The sequence below is a fragment of the Ascaphus truei genome, chromosome 5 (genome assembly GCF_040206685.1).
Source record: "Ascaphus truei isolate aAscTru1 chromosome 5, aAscTru1.hap1, whole genome shotgun sequence".
In the NCBI taxonomy this organism is placed as follows: domain Eukaryota; kingdom Metazoa; phylum Chordata; class Amphibia; order Anura; family Ascaphidae; genus Ascaphus; species Ascaphus truei.
The window spans coordinates 237,679,222-237,695,692 of NC_134487.1; the positions used below are offsets into that span (position 1 = coordinate 237,679,222).

The following is a 16,471-nucleotide window of genomic DNA, read 5'->3' on the forward strand; positions in this document are numbered from 1 at the left end:
ATTGAATCCCCAAAATAACCACGTATATAAATATATATATTTATATATCTCTTTGGAATAAAATGGTATTTTAGTTTAACTCTTTGGCCAAAGTGTTGTAAATTCTTAATAACCTGTACATTACCAGGAAGAATGATTTATAATAAATCTGTCACAATTAGTTGCATAGTTCTAAGTCTGATTGAAGCACTTATTAACCTGTTTTACCAGGAAAAGCACTCTGTATTAGATTTGTCACAATCAAGCTGTATGCAGGTACCCACGAGTGTGGAAGGTGAAGTGGAGTGAGCTTTTAACCATTTTAAAGTGGGAAGGGGTGAGCTTCAACCTGTTCTGTCTATTATAAATAAAAAAATATATAATCTATATCTATATCTTTATTCATTTAAAACCAAAGTCCATGAATTCCACTTTAAATCTTTTCCCACCTCCTCTGTTGATATGGAGGTCTTAAAATCTCTGCGAGGAGCATCTAGACAGGTAATAACAAAGTGTTACAATGGTAGGACATACCATTTATATATTGAGCCGGTTCAACAGAAAGAAAGCATGTTGCACATGTTGAAGACCTGCAGATTTTGGTTACCTCAAGTCCTATAGGGAATATAATAGGGGCCCTGGAAATGTGCGAATGTCAGAAATATTAAGCTGCAGGAAACCGGTAAGCGCAGCATGAGCTTGCCTTAGTGCTTATGTTAACCCCTTCAACGTAGAGTCATGTGTTGCAGGCCCATCAGACACTCAAGGGGTTAATGGATTAACTTTTTGGCAACACGTTTATCTCCTTCACACAGCTGACAGTCACCACTCCCCAAGTCATGTGAAAGGCCGGGGCGTGACAGATCTAAGAGCCCGCACTTGAACGTCAACCTGTTTGCTTAGTGGCACATCCCCCAATCAACTGCAGATCAGGAGTATGCAGAGTGCATACACAGATCATTACACACCTACATGTGTTTTACTATACAATAGTCAAACCTTTTCAGGGCAAGCAGCAGATTGAACAACTTGACCCATTCAGTGCCAATGAGCCCTGCAAGGCATTGCACAGGAATACGGCACAAAGCAATGCACTGCAGGGACTTCTGGCAGAGAAACTGACATTTAGCTTAATGTTATATGGGAAAGCAATTCCTAGCACAGCTGTAAAACTTACAACAGATCAAGAGAACCAGATGGCTGGGTACAGATAGTAGGTGTGTTTAAAACATCCGTCTGGCATAAACAAAATTTGCACGGCATATCAGGAAGGCATCTACTGCCCTTGGACAAGTGAGGTAGTAATCAGAGCGGCTAAGGCTGCGTCCACGCTGCCGCTGAGCGAGCTTGGCGCGTTTTCTTCAGTGAATTAAAATCTGCACGGCCATGCGGCGCGCGCACGTACACTCTCCCAAGCTCGGCGCTTGGGGAGACAGACAAAATTGATTTGAGGCGTTGACAGCAGCAGTCAATGCACACTGCACATAGCCCCACACACAGCAATTGCCCCGATTCACCCAATGACAAGCCCCCCTCCCCCCTGCAAAATTATGCAGGACAGCCTGCATTCATGCTTGGAGAGTTGGTGACGTCGCCGCTCTCAAGCATGAGCACGCTCAGTGGCAGCGTGGCCGCAGCCTAAGGCAAGAGTGGCCAACTCCAGTCCTCAAGGGCCACCAACAGGTCACGTTTTAAGGACATCCCTGCTTCAGAACAGCTGGCTCAGTCAATGACAGCCACCTGTGCTGAAGCAGGGATATCCTTAAAACCGGACATGTTTGTGGCCCTTGAGTACAGGAGTTGAAAACTTAGGCCAAGGGTTTCCTGCTCCACCACTTCCCTGTTCATGCTAATTTCTGCACATAACGTGACAGCAAGAGGGCTTTTTTGTTAAAATGCCCTACAATGGAAGCAGTTGTCTAGACTAGAAAATAAAATACACTGTTCTAAATTAAGAATTATTTCTTTATGAATGCGTTTTTTTTTATAAGTATATGAAAATGCTCTGCTCTCCATATTGAGGAGTACCAGTCCCCTTCTCCCTGGTGACCTCTCTGCATTTCTAGCAGTGACTGGTAAGGAGCATGTTCTGGATGTCAGCAGCTCAGAATAATTCACACTATATTCCTGACAAGGTGCTATTCCAAGGGAGAGTTTGAATGCAGTGATGTGACAATAGCTCAGAGAAGTGAATCGGTTTAGAAGAGGCTATATGTGCAAGGACGCCCGTGGACACTCCCTAAGGAGAATGAGGGGCAGCCTGCGTATCTAATTGGTGTGCCAAGATATTCGAGAGATCAGGAGTTTTTGAACAGGAATACTCCTTATCCATGCACAGTGCAGACTATTCCCTTTAAGGGGAAGGTTAAACACCATTTTCTTCCTGAACACCGTGGTACTGTAAATATTTATGTGTTCGTTAACTTAACGCAAAATGTCGCTTTGATATTTAAATAACCATTTTTCTGTTTCAAGCTCTGATATGGGTTCCTACTAATCTTTAACCCTTAGCATGTCCCCTAGGGAATACACATTATTTGACATACAACTGACAACTGTTTTGGTGTACTGCACCTATCCACATATTACTCTCACACAACTTACAAGAAAGTTACTCTCACCGTCTCTCGGCTAGCCCCCCACTAAAAAAAAAAAAAAGTCTATTCCGCCCCCCATTTTAGAAGCAGTGACTGGGGTTGAACAGTGGCATAAGGACTAAAGGGATAAAAGCCAAAATGCACAAGGGGGAGGAAAAAATAAAAATAAAAAAAGTCTTCTCCAGGATCTTCATAGCCAACGATATTGCTGAAGTAGGGTATGGGAGGGGGGCAGCTTCCTATAGGAGCTTGGAGGAAAGGCCTGTAGTGATTTAGCTTGGTTGGTTAACTAGTTAGTTTAGAACTGTCAGCATACACTAGCCTGCAGCCTTCTGTAACGGGCACAGGCCAGCAGAGGTCTAGAAGAGTTCAGTCCTGTAAAGTAAAAAGGGGTAAATCATGGGTTTAATGGCAGGCTCACAGGAACAGGCCGGAGGTAAAAGACCAAAAGCGTGGTGAAAAATACTCACGGGGAGCTCCGCTGTACATGATGGAGAACAGGTTGACGCCAATGGTGACAGCGTAGAACACTGGCAGAGCTCGCAAGCCATTGGGAACGGGGTCTGCCTGCAAATGGGACAAAACCATATTGATTAGGATGCTACAGCACAATATTTAACCCCTGCTTTGCTGCAGTTCCAAACGGTTGCGATTCAGCAGAAATCTGCACCGGCCTCATTACTACTAGCTCAAGAAATATGTGAATTCCAAATATCTCAGTGTTTGTTAACCAGTGCGTCCAGGCCTATGACTATACACCAGTCATTCAATTCCCTTCCCTACACCCAGTTACATCAATTCTTCATCTTAAATGCCAAAACAATCAGATATGCTGCAGATGAGAATCATATACAGGCGGTGCTCGGTTATCCGCCAAATACATCCCGCAAACCACCGTCAGATAGCAAAAACATTGAACTGCGAATCCAATTTTAATCCGCGGTGGTGAGCGTCAGAATCTGTTTGACGGATAATGGACAGCAAAAACTGTATAGTGATGTCATTTTGACACACCCAGCGTCCGTATTTAATACTGGAGGGGCTCACACTGTTCCAGCAGAGAAGAGGTTAAAGAGTAGCAGCCTGCATACTATATACTTGTAGGATACAAAGAGAACATTCAACTTCTATTGAAGCTTACAGGCGTGTCTGGATAACCAACGAGCCAATGTTTTATTAATAAAACAGTACTTTAATACAGTCTGTCCACCTGATCACGTGTTCCTTCAATCATGTGAAGAGGAGTGCCGTTTTGTAAACCGCAGAGCAGCCAGGCAGGCTCAACAAGCTAGCAACTGCACAATGACAGAGAACATTTGAATAGACCAAGCACATTTTAGCCTTAAAATAAAAACAAGAAAAACAGCGTACAACGCAAATAGTGATGTAAAAAAATTAATATATTATAAAAAGGGTTATAAATCTGCATACATCAGATATAGCATAACAAGCATTCCATAACAAGCATTCCATGTACTAAGACATGAGTTACCAAGCTCCAGGATCAAACTTGGTAACCCATGTCTTAGTACATGGAATGCTTGTTATGCTACATCTGATGTACGCAGATTTATAACCCTTTTTATAATATATTGATTTTTTTTACATATTTCACTCATGTGCGTTGTGTGCTGTTTTTCTTGTTTTTATTTCATGTAGTGTAGGGGTGCTGAGCCACCCCAATATCAACAGCTGCAGACGCCATACAATCACGTTTTGAAACCTTTCATAGAAATCCTGTATGGTAACATCAATCCATTTCACTGGACTGGTGTGGGTTATTGGATATCCATTTCATATATTCACTGAATTTTTTCTAGTAGCGCACTTCTCTTTGTTTTGTCTTCACATTTTAGCCTTACTCTGAATAGAAGCAAAATAAAGAGGGGTTCTTCTCCAACTTTAATGGGTATGGGAAGTAGAGAAACTGGTGCACATTCAAAGCTGTGAGGGAGTCTTCAGTGTGTCACAGAAAATCTGTCCATTTAAATAAATTGGACTAAAATGAAGTTGGTTGCTTTTATGATCTTGATCTGCGCCTAATATAGTGCGCACGAGTCAATTACAATTGGCTGTGGGAGGCCAACGTTGATACAGTCAAGACGCCTGCACACGGCCGTGAGCGGTGGCACGGCCGATCACAGCAAATACATGAAAATTTATATTTTCGCGCTGCTGCCGCACCACATCACACTGCCAAGCCAATCCCAGTGCGGCTATCGCGGTGACGTCTATAGCCACGCCCCCTAGCCGTCACACCACCGCTTACAACATATAAACAAACACAACACAGATTGTTTCACACCGCTCACTTTTAAATAAACATAATAAATAGTTGATAGTGATATAGTCACAAGAACATTCACAGAAGTACATTTAGGGTGCACATCACAATAAACATTTTTAATTTTCTAACATAGCTATAGTGAAAAACCAAGGTGAATAAGTGAAAAATAAAATATTATTAAAACACGTTGAGCTGATGTTATTATTCCCAAACAGCGCTATTTAATTGTACAGAAATCGCTAGGTGCCGAACTATATTGCGTTAATCGCGATTAACGCAATATAGTTCGGCACCTAGCGATTTCTGTACAATTAAATAGCGCTGTTGTTTGGGAATAATAACATCAGCTCAACGTGTTTTAATAATATTTTATTATTATTTTTATTTTTCACCTTGGTTTTTCACTATAGCCATGTTAGAAAATTAAAAATGTTTATTGTGATGTGCACCCTAAATGTACTTCTGTGAATGTTCTTGTGACTATATCACGCGATCATTCAATTGTTAATACAACATATAAACAAAATGTGCGTGCCACGTGCATGCGCAACACCGTGTGCGCCCGCACACAATATTACAGGCCTAACACAAACAAAAGCACACAGCCACCAATTCTACAACTAATTAACCTTGGGGCTATGTAGGTTACATTTAAGGGGGGTGGGGGGAGAAAGATGTGTACTGTGCCTTGTTGCGCAAATACTCAAGTGTTTTAGTCAGCTAAAAAAGGAACCAGTTTTGGTTAGATCTTTGGAGTTAGTCTGGGATATATAAGAAGACCTGTAATTTGATTGGTTTAGAAGAGGATTATCCCCTCTTGTACAGGGAATGCTGTGATGTCATTATATTCTGAATCTAAATCTAATCTAAAATGTATTTAAAGCCTGCTTGGGCCCTCCCCTGGCAAAGCATTTAATGGACAACTTTCGTGTACGATCATACTCTGTGCTGTACAAGCCAGTATTAAACTACTCATTATCAACGAAACCATGTTTGTGAGTTTGCAAACATCAACAAAACGAAAACACACACAACAATTTCTACAATCCAAGTGGCTGGTTAGCTGCGATGCAGATAAGAGTTATTACAAAAAGGCACCGCAGACGAGATGGGAAGCACTGGCTATGAGGTTGAAGCCCATTACACAATACAAAATATGGAGGTGCCACAGGCAAGCGGAGGTCAGGATGATGTTACAGGGGTTTAAGAGTAATTTGGAAGCTAGAAGTGTCATGTGCTCCTCCAGAATAACTCAAGTTTGATCAAAGTGGGATGTTTCAAAGGCTGGAGCAGCGTAACCTGTGTGAGGAAGAACCGTCTTCGCATTCTTGTTTAATCATTCTTACCTTGCGAAGGATGAACGTTCTGACTAGGAAGAACAGGAGAGCAGACATGATTCCAGAGAGGAGAGGTGAAATAAACCAGGACAGGACTAGAAGAAAAGAAAGCTTATAAATAACTTTAACCTCTGCATTGCAGGAGTTATTGGACACACTGCTTCACAGTAACATTGAGGATAAATCCAACATCCTCCCATGTGACACTGACACACACACACACACACACACACACACACAACCTTCCAAGCCTGTCGCTCACATCAGCACGGACCGTACACATAAAAAGTGTGCACCACGTGCACGAGCGGTCGCACAGGCATGCGTGTCCACTATATTACGGGCCTAAGTGTGCAGAAAATGTGCCTTCCATTTTCCATCCTATGCAAAAATCAGCCCGTTTCCTCTATTTCACGTTAATACAAAACAGCCAAGATTTCTGCTTTATAAACTCTAACTCCCATTATAGCAGCTTAATAATCACTGCAGAGTCCTTGCCGTCATTATGCATGAACCACCAACAAGAGAAACAATCTACGGGCCAGGGGGGGTTGCGGTCTGAGGGCCGTTCTATAGTGTGTGTGTGCTTGCTGCACCATGTGCGCGCGTGGCAGTTATAGTTGGCCAAGGCCAATGGTGCCGCGCGCGCACGGCAGTGAGCGTGGGACCGGCTGACAAGGGGGAGAATGAGGAAAAGAAAGATTTCGCTACCGCCGCTGAAATGTGTGTGTACGTACAATGTTAATAAATAATTTATTAAAGTATTTCTTTATTTATTTCAAATGTATTTATAACACACACACAGTCACACACACACAGTACCTCACAGCATACACAAAAAAAGCATGCGTCACGTGCATGCGAGTTCGCACAGGCTCCGGCGCACACACACTATAGAACGGCCCTGAGAAACTGTGTGTTTAAAATTTTTGCATGCGCAACATAATACCTCAATTTTTACATGGTGTGGCTATTTTCACTTCTAATTCGCCACACCTGTGGCTATATTGAAAATAGGTTGCCCACCCCTTCCCTATAGGGACAAAGACGACCTGTGCGTCTGTTTAGAGAGTGCCTCTTCTAGGATTCCTGTTGCCAACAACACGCCACAAATGTTCTTAGCAATGTGTCCCAGTTCACAAGCAACAGAAAACAGAGTTGCAGGCCCCCAGCTGAGACTTACCAATGCGGAGTAGCTCCGTCCATTTAACTCCTTGTTGACCTTTAGCCACAAGCGAGAAGCCGATGGTCGCTCCTACGATGCAGTGAGTACCGGAGATGGGGAGTTTTAGGAAGGAAGCCGCGAGCTGCCACACAGCAGAACCTGGAAGACCACACGCAAAAGTGAGATGCAGAGAGTCCGAGAGCGTTTGCTACCTTTTAACTCAGATTACCAAGAGCAAAAACGTTGTCGATGGTCTTTCAATACAAAAAAATAATAATTAATTTTTTTTTAAAAAAAAAGCAAAAAGGATTTTTAAGACAAAACAAAATAGCTTCCTGGAATCCTGTGTGTTTAGATTAGCACAGGCGCTATTGCACATCCTTGTCTAAGCCTCCTTAACCTGTTCAGTAAGCACAATGTACTGCCCCTGTAAAGCAGATCAGTAAACATATTTAGCTTTTCTTCCTAGCAGTTTGGTATTTTATTTAATCTCTCGCTATTAATACTTTATGTAGTCATCAATTCTTTCCACTTCTTCCAGCATTATTGCTTTCTCCTCACAGGTCAATGGACACCGTCTGCGTTCTGTCTAAAATGTATAGCTATCCGACTCTCCCTATCTGCCAGCAGGCTATTTGCATTATGATATAACAGATGAGCTATATCTCAGAGGGGCAGACCAAAGAATTGTGTAAGATAATATAGGGTTAAGATAAATCATATAAGCAGGGGAAAACAAAGAATTTTAATCTGACACGCCTGTTGTGCAGTATGGGCAAAACAAAACCTTTACATTCTTTTTTTTTTTTAATAACAAAAAGTGCAGGGAGAGTGGCACGCACCTTTGCTGCCAGCAATACATAGCAGAAAATGGGTTAAAAAAGCACAGGTATCACTAAACTAAGGACTCACCAAACATGGCACTGATGGATCCGGCCATTAGAAGTTGTGGAGTAGAGTTGTACATGTTGACGTCGATGAGCCCCTTGCGAATGGTCTCACTCACTTTGGCTCCAAGCAGGACAGAGCCCACGGTCTCAAAGATGGATGCAAGGATGCAGGCCTGCCGCAGGGTAACCACGCCAGAGCCCACCGCCGTGCCAAAGGAGTTAGCTACATCATTGGCTCCGACAGAGAACGCCAGCACGAATGCTATGACAAAACCCAGCACAAGCATCCAAAGGTAATCTGTCATGGGGCCCCCATCTCGGATGCCGAGGGCGCTGGTTACTACACTAAAAACTGTTGTCGATTCCATTTTTACTTGGACTACTGGCTCACAATGAAAATCGGAGACAAAAACAAACAAAATACTTAATATGTAAACAGAAAAGTGAGGTATGAAAATAATTCAATAAATTACTATAAAATTAAATAGGCAGTAAACTGAACTGGGCCGAGAGTCTCGGACGACAGTCTTGGCTATAAGCTACGTATAAGAATCCGTTTTCTACAGTTCCTTTGGCTTTGAAGGGTTAGGCGCGAGCAGAATTCCATGGTGCACAAAACAGATGATCAGGCAGACTTCATTCTGTGAAGGAAGAAAGAAAAACTGGGATAAGCATGGATGTTCACAGGGACAGGTGAGAAACATATGTAGATGTGTACTGCATGCCAAAACCATTGCCAAAAATAAAACATTTAAATTTTTGCTGCATCCCTGCGCAGATGGGTCAATGCAATATGACTCAAAATGTTCTAATTAATATAAATGTATTATGTGAATTTGCTTTAACTAATGCATGTTTACATATTCTTAGAGATCTGGTACCGACTAATAAAAACCTCTCAACCATTTTTTTTGTTATAGTTGTGTGTAAATTTGTTTGCAGGAATAGGCAAGCAGAAAGATTTTCTTGAAAATGCCAAACTTGAGACTTATTTCTTCAATAAGACGTTTTATAGGGACTGCTTCACCTTTCATAGTACTGAATAATACATACCAAGATAAATTTACAATGAAACGCACAACCAGAAGAGGGGAGCGGGCAATGTTTGGAAGGAAATTTTAAAAATTGACCAAGTAATCAGGATTTGCAATTTAATCTCTTAATCCTATCAAGACTAACAAATTCCTCCAGTTGCCAAGCGATTAAGAGCGGTTTCAATTAAAAACACTGTACACATCTGAAAAAATTCACAAGCTGTCCCGCAGAGACCAGCATTTTTTTCCAATTACATATCACCTATGAAAATAACTTTAATCTGTACTGGTGGGTACATGCCCAGCGGTAAAATGAGATGGTTTCTACATAATCTGAATTATATTTAATTTTTAAAAAAAACAAAAAAAACTTGACTTTTATGGAACTTCTGAAACGTATTGCAGGCAAGTCACAAAACTGCAAGACATTACAATGCAGAGAAATTAAATGTATCAGGTACAGTATATCTTTATTTATATAGCACTCACAGTGTAATCCAAACTTTACAAGAGACAGTAGAGGGAATTAGAATACAATAAATGCAAAATAAATATAAATACCATAGGAAAGGCAATCCCTGCCCCAGAGAGTTTACAATCTAAGAGGAATGTTGGGAGATGTAACAAAGACAGCAGGAGAGGGAATAAGTGCAGTAGATGGCTGTGCTTGGCCACAATGGTTGGGTATGGGACAGTAGCAATGAGTCGAAGCTATTGAAATGCTTAATTTTAGAGACGAGTTTTAAGATTCGACTTAAAGGTTGGGAAAGAGGATGCTTGGAGTAAAGTTTAAGTCGAGAGTGCAGTAGAGATGAAAGGGATGGAGACCGTTATGGCCAAGCGAAAGGGCATAACGAGAGATCAAAGCTGATCTGTAGGGAGGAGCAGATGAGGGAAGAGTCTTGAAGGTAAGAAGAACTTTGCAGGTGATTGGAAACAAGGAGAGGGATTTAAAGCAGCACTCCTGCGTAAATATATATATAACACCCACCCCCACACACACCTCCACAAACTAGGGCAAAACCCACTCGCCCCCCCCCTTCACCCAAAGTAACTTCCTCACACGCCACCAACCCCTCCCCCCCCCCTCTTACCGGCGACGGGGTCTGGCGATTTCCATCTTCCCCCTGCAAATTGTAATGTTTCCCCTGCAGGTCCTGAAAAAATGGCTGCACGACATCAAATGACATAATGTTGCCATGGCAATGGGACGTCATTGGACGCCGCGCTGCCATTTTTGCTGGATCTGCAGGGGAAACGACGGAGATTGCCACCGGCAAGCACTTGACAGCAGCCAAAATGCTCTTGCCAGTGGCGGGCGGATAGACATGAGAGAGATAGAAAGAGAGAAAGAGAGAAAGAGAGAAAGAGAGAGAGAAAGAGAGAAAGAGAGAGAGAGGAGAGAGATCTCTCTAAAATCACACACACACCGTTTTGGGAGGAAGTGACATTTATCTAGCAACAATTTTGGACAGATGGCAAAGGAGAAAGTTGTGAGGCCTCTTTGGAAAGGATATGGGCATGTGTTACAATTTTAGCAATTGATTGACAGTAAAGTGTGGATCTTGAATATAACCTGCTGTACCTTTATAATATAGATACTTGTACCTATATAACCACCCAAGCCTTTTCCTATTCAGCGCTTAATTTTCAAATGTCAAACTCCCTCCTTACAAATGCTAGTCTTCATAAAAACTGACATTTTAAATAAGTATTGCAGCCTGACAAAATGGCAGCACTTACTTCTAAAACTGAAGTCCAATCTCCCTTTAACCTTTTGCTGTCAGAGGCCTGCAATGCATTGCAGACCCTTTGTAAACAAACAAAAAAAGTTAAATGCTATAGCATAAACAGGAAACTAGTTCTATAGAAATACTGTTACAAAGCAACATTAGCAGAAGACTTGTGGTAAAGGCTGTAAAACCTCGGACCTGTGATTACATCGCTAAAATGACAATCAACGATCTTTCCTGGTCAAAAAGTATTACATAAATAAAATACCCAGGTGTAAATAAAGCAATGCCACAATATAAGGGGAATTAGAGTATTCGACCTTTATTAGAGTGCTCATGATGACAAACTCCAAATGCATAACAAAATGGTGCGATTAATGAGGGTATCACTAGTATTTCCAGCTATGGCGATCGTTCTTATGCGGTGAATGTGGTAGAAATGTTTCCCCAAAATTATCACAACAGCGCAATTTACTTATGCTAGATCAACAGATCCAACTATACCCCCTCTCTTGCTTGACATCACCCAGTTCTTACTCGCATAAAAAGGTCGCCCCATTAATACCGGGGATACCCGTTTGAGTCACGATTACTGAAAGTACATTTTGGTGGTTAGGTCAATCCGACCTTGACTGATGCCTGCATGGTAAACGCAGTGCCATTATTTGTATCTAATACTATGCCTGAAAAAATAATCTCCGATTGGTGCTGAACGCCGCTCTATTATGAAGGGATCATTTGAACGTATCCGCTATTTACTCTTTGCTTTGGCAGTGTGCGAGTAATAAATAATGCCCAACCAGCAGCGCTGGACAGATGTGCAAAAACGCAGTCTCTACCAGCACAACGTCAGACGGTCCTTACCGCGCAAACTGCGAAGCTGTAGGTTTGTCTCTAAGTTAAGGGTCGGTTGGAGTCCCGTGTCCTGCAGCCGCCCCTTCCCGCTCCTTTCTGCATAAAGGCGCTAAACAGAAACATGAGCAGGAGGGAGGTGGGGAGGACTAAAATAAAGCGCCAAAACCCTCCTGTTCAAACAAGCCAGTGAGATCATACTGCGCCTTCCTTGCAGAGACACCGCCCTGCTGATCAGGCGCTGTGCACATCACAAGGGGAGGGACAGCACGACCTACAATGCACCGCAGGGCCGTGTGGCAATGAATGGGTTAAACCCAAACAGCGTAACCCATTACCCCATGTCCAGTGGTAGACAGACCCTGCAAATAATTGCATTGATAGTTGCTAGTATGGCCATGGGCAAGGAGGAGGTTTCTCATTTCACTACATTGACCCCATTCCCAGAGGGTCTGCAAATCTCCAGCACCATTGGGGTTAAAGCAATGGGGGTCGCATAAATGTTAGTTAGGTATTTGTACTGTACTTTATAGGGCCATGTGCAAAAATGATTTCCCCCACCCACAATGCTGTATGATTGCCACTTCCTCAGCCATCTGTTTTAATCCCCTGGAGATCCTGTAGCTCCTCACACAAGAATTATCTCCTTCCCCACCCAGCTCCAGAATATGAGCGTTCCCTTATAAATCTACATCAGGATAACTATGGACATGCCTGGCTCCTTTCTGCAGCGTATACAGGTTAGGCCAAGTTCAGAGTGGCTGCTACGGACGCAAGCATCCATGCGCGCATGCTCCTGCAGCCCAGCAATCTGTGTTCAGGCTGCAGGAGTCGTGTCGCGGCGTTTGGGGGCGGGGCGAACGTGTCACGGAGCTGGTTCGCTGAACCAGCTCACGTGACGCGACTGCCGCCTCAAAATATCATTTCTGATTGTAGCGGCAAAATGTAGCAGCGTCAATGCTGTACTTTGCCGGCGGTGGAGTTTTCAGTTTGAACATTCCCACCGAACCTGAAATTGCGACGGATGTGCAGCCTCCCTGAACACGGCTTTAGACCAGGGGTGCACAACCTTGCTGCGTCCCACCGTCTGCTCTCCTCGGTCGCGCCCCCCCCATACCTGCAAAGAAGCGTCAAATGACGCTGCGGGGTCATGTGACGTTACCAGCAGCGTCATTTGACGTCACGTCTCCATGGTAACGGGAGTCATTTGACACCGCGTTGCCATGGAGACATTTGTACTGAAGCCGGTAAGTAAATTGACAGACGCCTCCCGCTCTCAGTGCGGGGCCTATAACTGCCGCGCCCCCCAGTTTGCACATCCTTGGTTAGACTGAGCTTACTGGGACAGGGACTACGTGTCTGTGCATACAGTTTAATCACAGAATTCATCGCAGTGAAAATCGTCATGAAAACGATAGTTACTGGATTCCTTGAGGAGGTTTACAAAGAAATCAAGGCCCATCTGACTAACCTTGTCTTTCCATCTACTTTTCCAAAACCAATCCCCGATTATCACCATTGTACAACATTATTGTTTATACCACAATGTTGCTTGAAGACAAAATTGTTTTTTGCCCCCACGTAGCCTTATTCCTCATAGGAAACAGCAACCATTTAAAAAAAAAAAAAAAAAAAAAAACAACACATTTCAAGCAAACAAAAACCTATTATAAAAAAAAAAAAAAAAAAAAAAAAAAACACCCCACAACAACCTTTGCCAATTAGAATATACCAGACACTTACTGGCGTCTACAACTGCCAATTTTGTAGTCTACATGTATCCTTGGTACAGGATTACTAGACAATGCAGCCTAGGACAAAACATGCTTGTCTCCACTTATCTGCCCGGATTATATTTATTTAACTTTTTTTCTTTCCCATATAGTTATCTGCAGTGTAGGGGGAAAACACATGCACACACCATGATTAAAAAAAACAAAACAAAAAAAAACCCACACAAGGTACCCAGCCCAATTTCTAATAACTTCATCATCACTTTATAGCGTTTACGGTTCATCCTTCCTCTCCCCAAATAAATATTTAAAACAAAATAAAAAAAATAAAAATTGCCAGAAGTCCGCTTAAACACACATTTGTCTATGCGTCCACATTAACAGAAAATACTGTATAGCATGGCTGCCACTTCAGCATGAAAGGGGTTCAAGTGCCACAGCGTGTAGCTGTACTGGGTGGGCAGGCTGAGACTTTCTCCCTATGACTCACTGTGGTTTTACATAGAGGATGGTACTATCACTGTGAAGGGGACAACATTTCCGCTCTTGCCTTATCCCCTCCTCCAGGTTCATTACACAAAGAGGCAGAAGCCTGCTGTGTCTGGATCCCCCATTACTCACACAGACCTCTTCTCCTCACAGCGTGATAAGTAGGTGACTCTCCATTCCCAAGGACAAGGTCACATGACAATTTAACAAAGGGGAGAGGGGGAAGAACGTCACATACCAAATTAATCACAGATCCTTTATGCAAAACATCACTTACCCCCCAGTAGAGAAAAATGCATAAAAAACAAAACAAAACAAAAAAAAATGGAGGAGTATGCTTCTGCAGTGTATAGACCAGCCACAGTAGTAGATATGTATCCAGACACTGCCAGTACAGTATTAATGAACATGTTGTGCGTGCCAATGACACAATGGGGCAGATTCACCAAGGTCTTATGCAGGTTATTGCAGTGCGATCTGGCTTGATTGTCATTCAAGTCAGTGGCAGTTAATGCCGGATCAGGGTGCATTAGATTTTACTTCATCCCAGCAAAATTCTCTGTGTACTATGAAAACCGATGTGGTGCATTGCAGAATGATACAGAACCCATGTAAATGCCCAGGCTACTAGAACTTACTCTGTCTGCCACAGCCACCTGTGCTGAAGCAGAGATATCCTGAAAACCTGACCTGTTGGTGGCCCTTGTGGACTGGAGTTGGTCGCCCATTTTAAACTCTTTGCTGCCAGAGCAGAGAAGGGGTTAAGTTTAAGTGCACAGCAGCAATTTCACAATTTTATCACAACTTGACAGAGGCTCATGGTTACACCAACTCATCTGACAGAAAAGAAAGAACTATAATGCTGTATAACAATGTAAGGGGGCAGGCAGATCACCCTTCCAGGTTATTGGTGATAAGATACTGGCCTCTATTCGCTGGGAATCTGCATTGTAAATGTATATAGTGTGATTTTCAGGACTTGTGACAAGAAGTTCAGTACACCTGGCCTGCCCTTTGTAAGAGAACAAATGGCAGATAACATTCTGTCTGACAACCCTGCTCGGAAGAGCTTGCAATCTAAATTAACTACCCAGGGCTCAAGCAGATAGAGCGATATATCGAAGGTCACGTAGATCTGGCAGTGGGTGTAGATTATTCCCCTGCCTCTTATCTATTCATGTACACACCTGTTTTGTTAGAGACTGCAGCACGAGTCGTCATTTCCTAATTTATCATGGACCAGATCTCTGTATTGGGATCGATATGTAGGTTGTCATTTGTCATACTGTATAGGTCAGGTTGTGCCTGATTTAATATCAGGTCTACTCCGTTACAGAAGCAATCCAAGATGCCGTTTTAATTGTATTTTTTTCCGATTTAATATGTGCATCAATACAATCCACACAATGATAAGTAATTAGCCAAGATGCTGATCGATCAGCGAAGATTCGGCTCTGGGGTTCACTAAATGGTTGTCAGTGCAGCAGAAGAGGACCCAAGATGCAAAGTTCTGTGGGGAAGTTCATGTCACCAGGAAGCCATTAGATACAACCGGTGCACTGCTAGAGAGGGCAGGACTCACAAAGGGGTGTGTTAGAGCCTGTTTCAGAAGAGGAAGGGGGTGAGACTTTGTAAATGGTTGCTATAGAAAGAGAAAAATAAATAAATAAAAAAAAGCTCATAACATTAAAAATGTCCTTCAGGAGTACACACACACACACACACACACACACACACACACACACACACACACACACACACACACACACACACACACACACACACGTCTGCAGCTTTAAGATAACAAAGCGGACCCCAGGCTGAGTCCTCGCTGGCGAAGAGCAAGCATGAGCGCCGGGTGTACTGCATGTACATGCGCGGGGAGGGGGGCATTGCGGGTAGTTGAGCGAACAAGAAAGTTAGATTTTTTTGTTAACCTAAGCGCCGAGTGCGGGTCAGCGTGTGTGCCCGCGCGCGCCCATGCGCAGGGACTTGCATATATCTATATATGTAAGTAACCGCCACAAGCGCCGTCCGCTCAGCGCTAGCGGGGAAGCAGAAAAGAGAAACATCGCTGGTCCCATTAATGTCACAGCATATATGTTAGGATTCAATTTTTTTAACCAAAAATCACTGGGGGGGTGGGGGGGAGAGGAAAAGAGAGAGAAACCCTGACCAATTTAGTAAAAAAACAAATTAAACCCCCCCCCCAGAAATGAAGCATAATTTCCTACAGAGTTTCACCTTTTGTAGAAACCTAGCCACAGGTAGGATATAAAGTCAACACACACTGAAATCTTTTTTTAGTGTTTTTATAAAAAACAAAATCAGCACAACTGGAAAAAACTAAACTGTAAACATCCAAAAACTAGAAT

At 42.9% G+C, this 16,471-nt stretch overlaps 1 protein-coding gene across 4 annotated transcripts in view; it reads right to left on the reverse strand.

Moving 5' to 3' along the window:
- SLC20A1 (solute carrier family 20 member 1) overlaps positions 1-16,471 on the reverse strand; it is a 29,400-nt gene that overhangs the window by 10,158 nt on the left and 2,771 nt on the right. For 3 of the 4 annotated variants that reach the window (XM_075601781.1, XM_075601783.1, XM_075601784.1), the window contains exons 2-5: positions 8,278-8,896; positions 7,384-7,524; positions 6,210-6,295; positions 3,047-3,143 (exon numbers count right to left, since the gene is read on the reverse strand). In XM_075601781.1, the coding sequence (XP_075457896.1) occupies positions 3,047-3,143; positions 6,210-6,295; positions 7,384-7,524; positions 8,278-8,623 (670 nt within the window). In that variant the 5' untranslated portion in view covers positions 8,624-8,896. Of the gene's footprint in view, positions 1-3,046; positions 3,144-6,209; positions 6,296-7,383; positions 7,525-8,277; positions 8,897-11,886; positions 12,021-16,471 lie in introns of those variants that run through there. The other variant, XM_075601782.1, reaches the window with a different exon arrangement.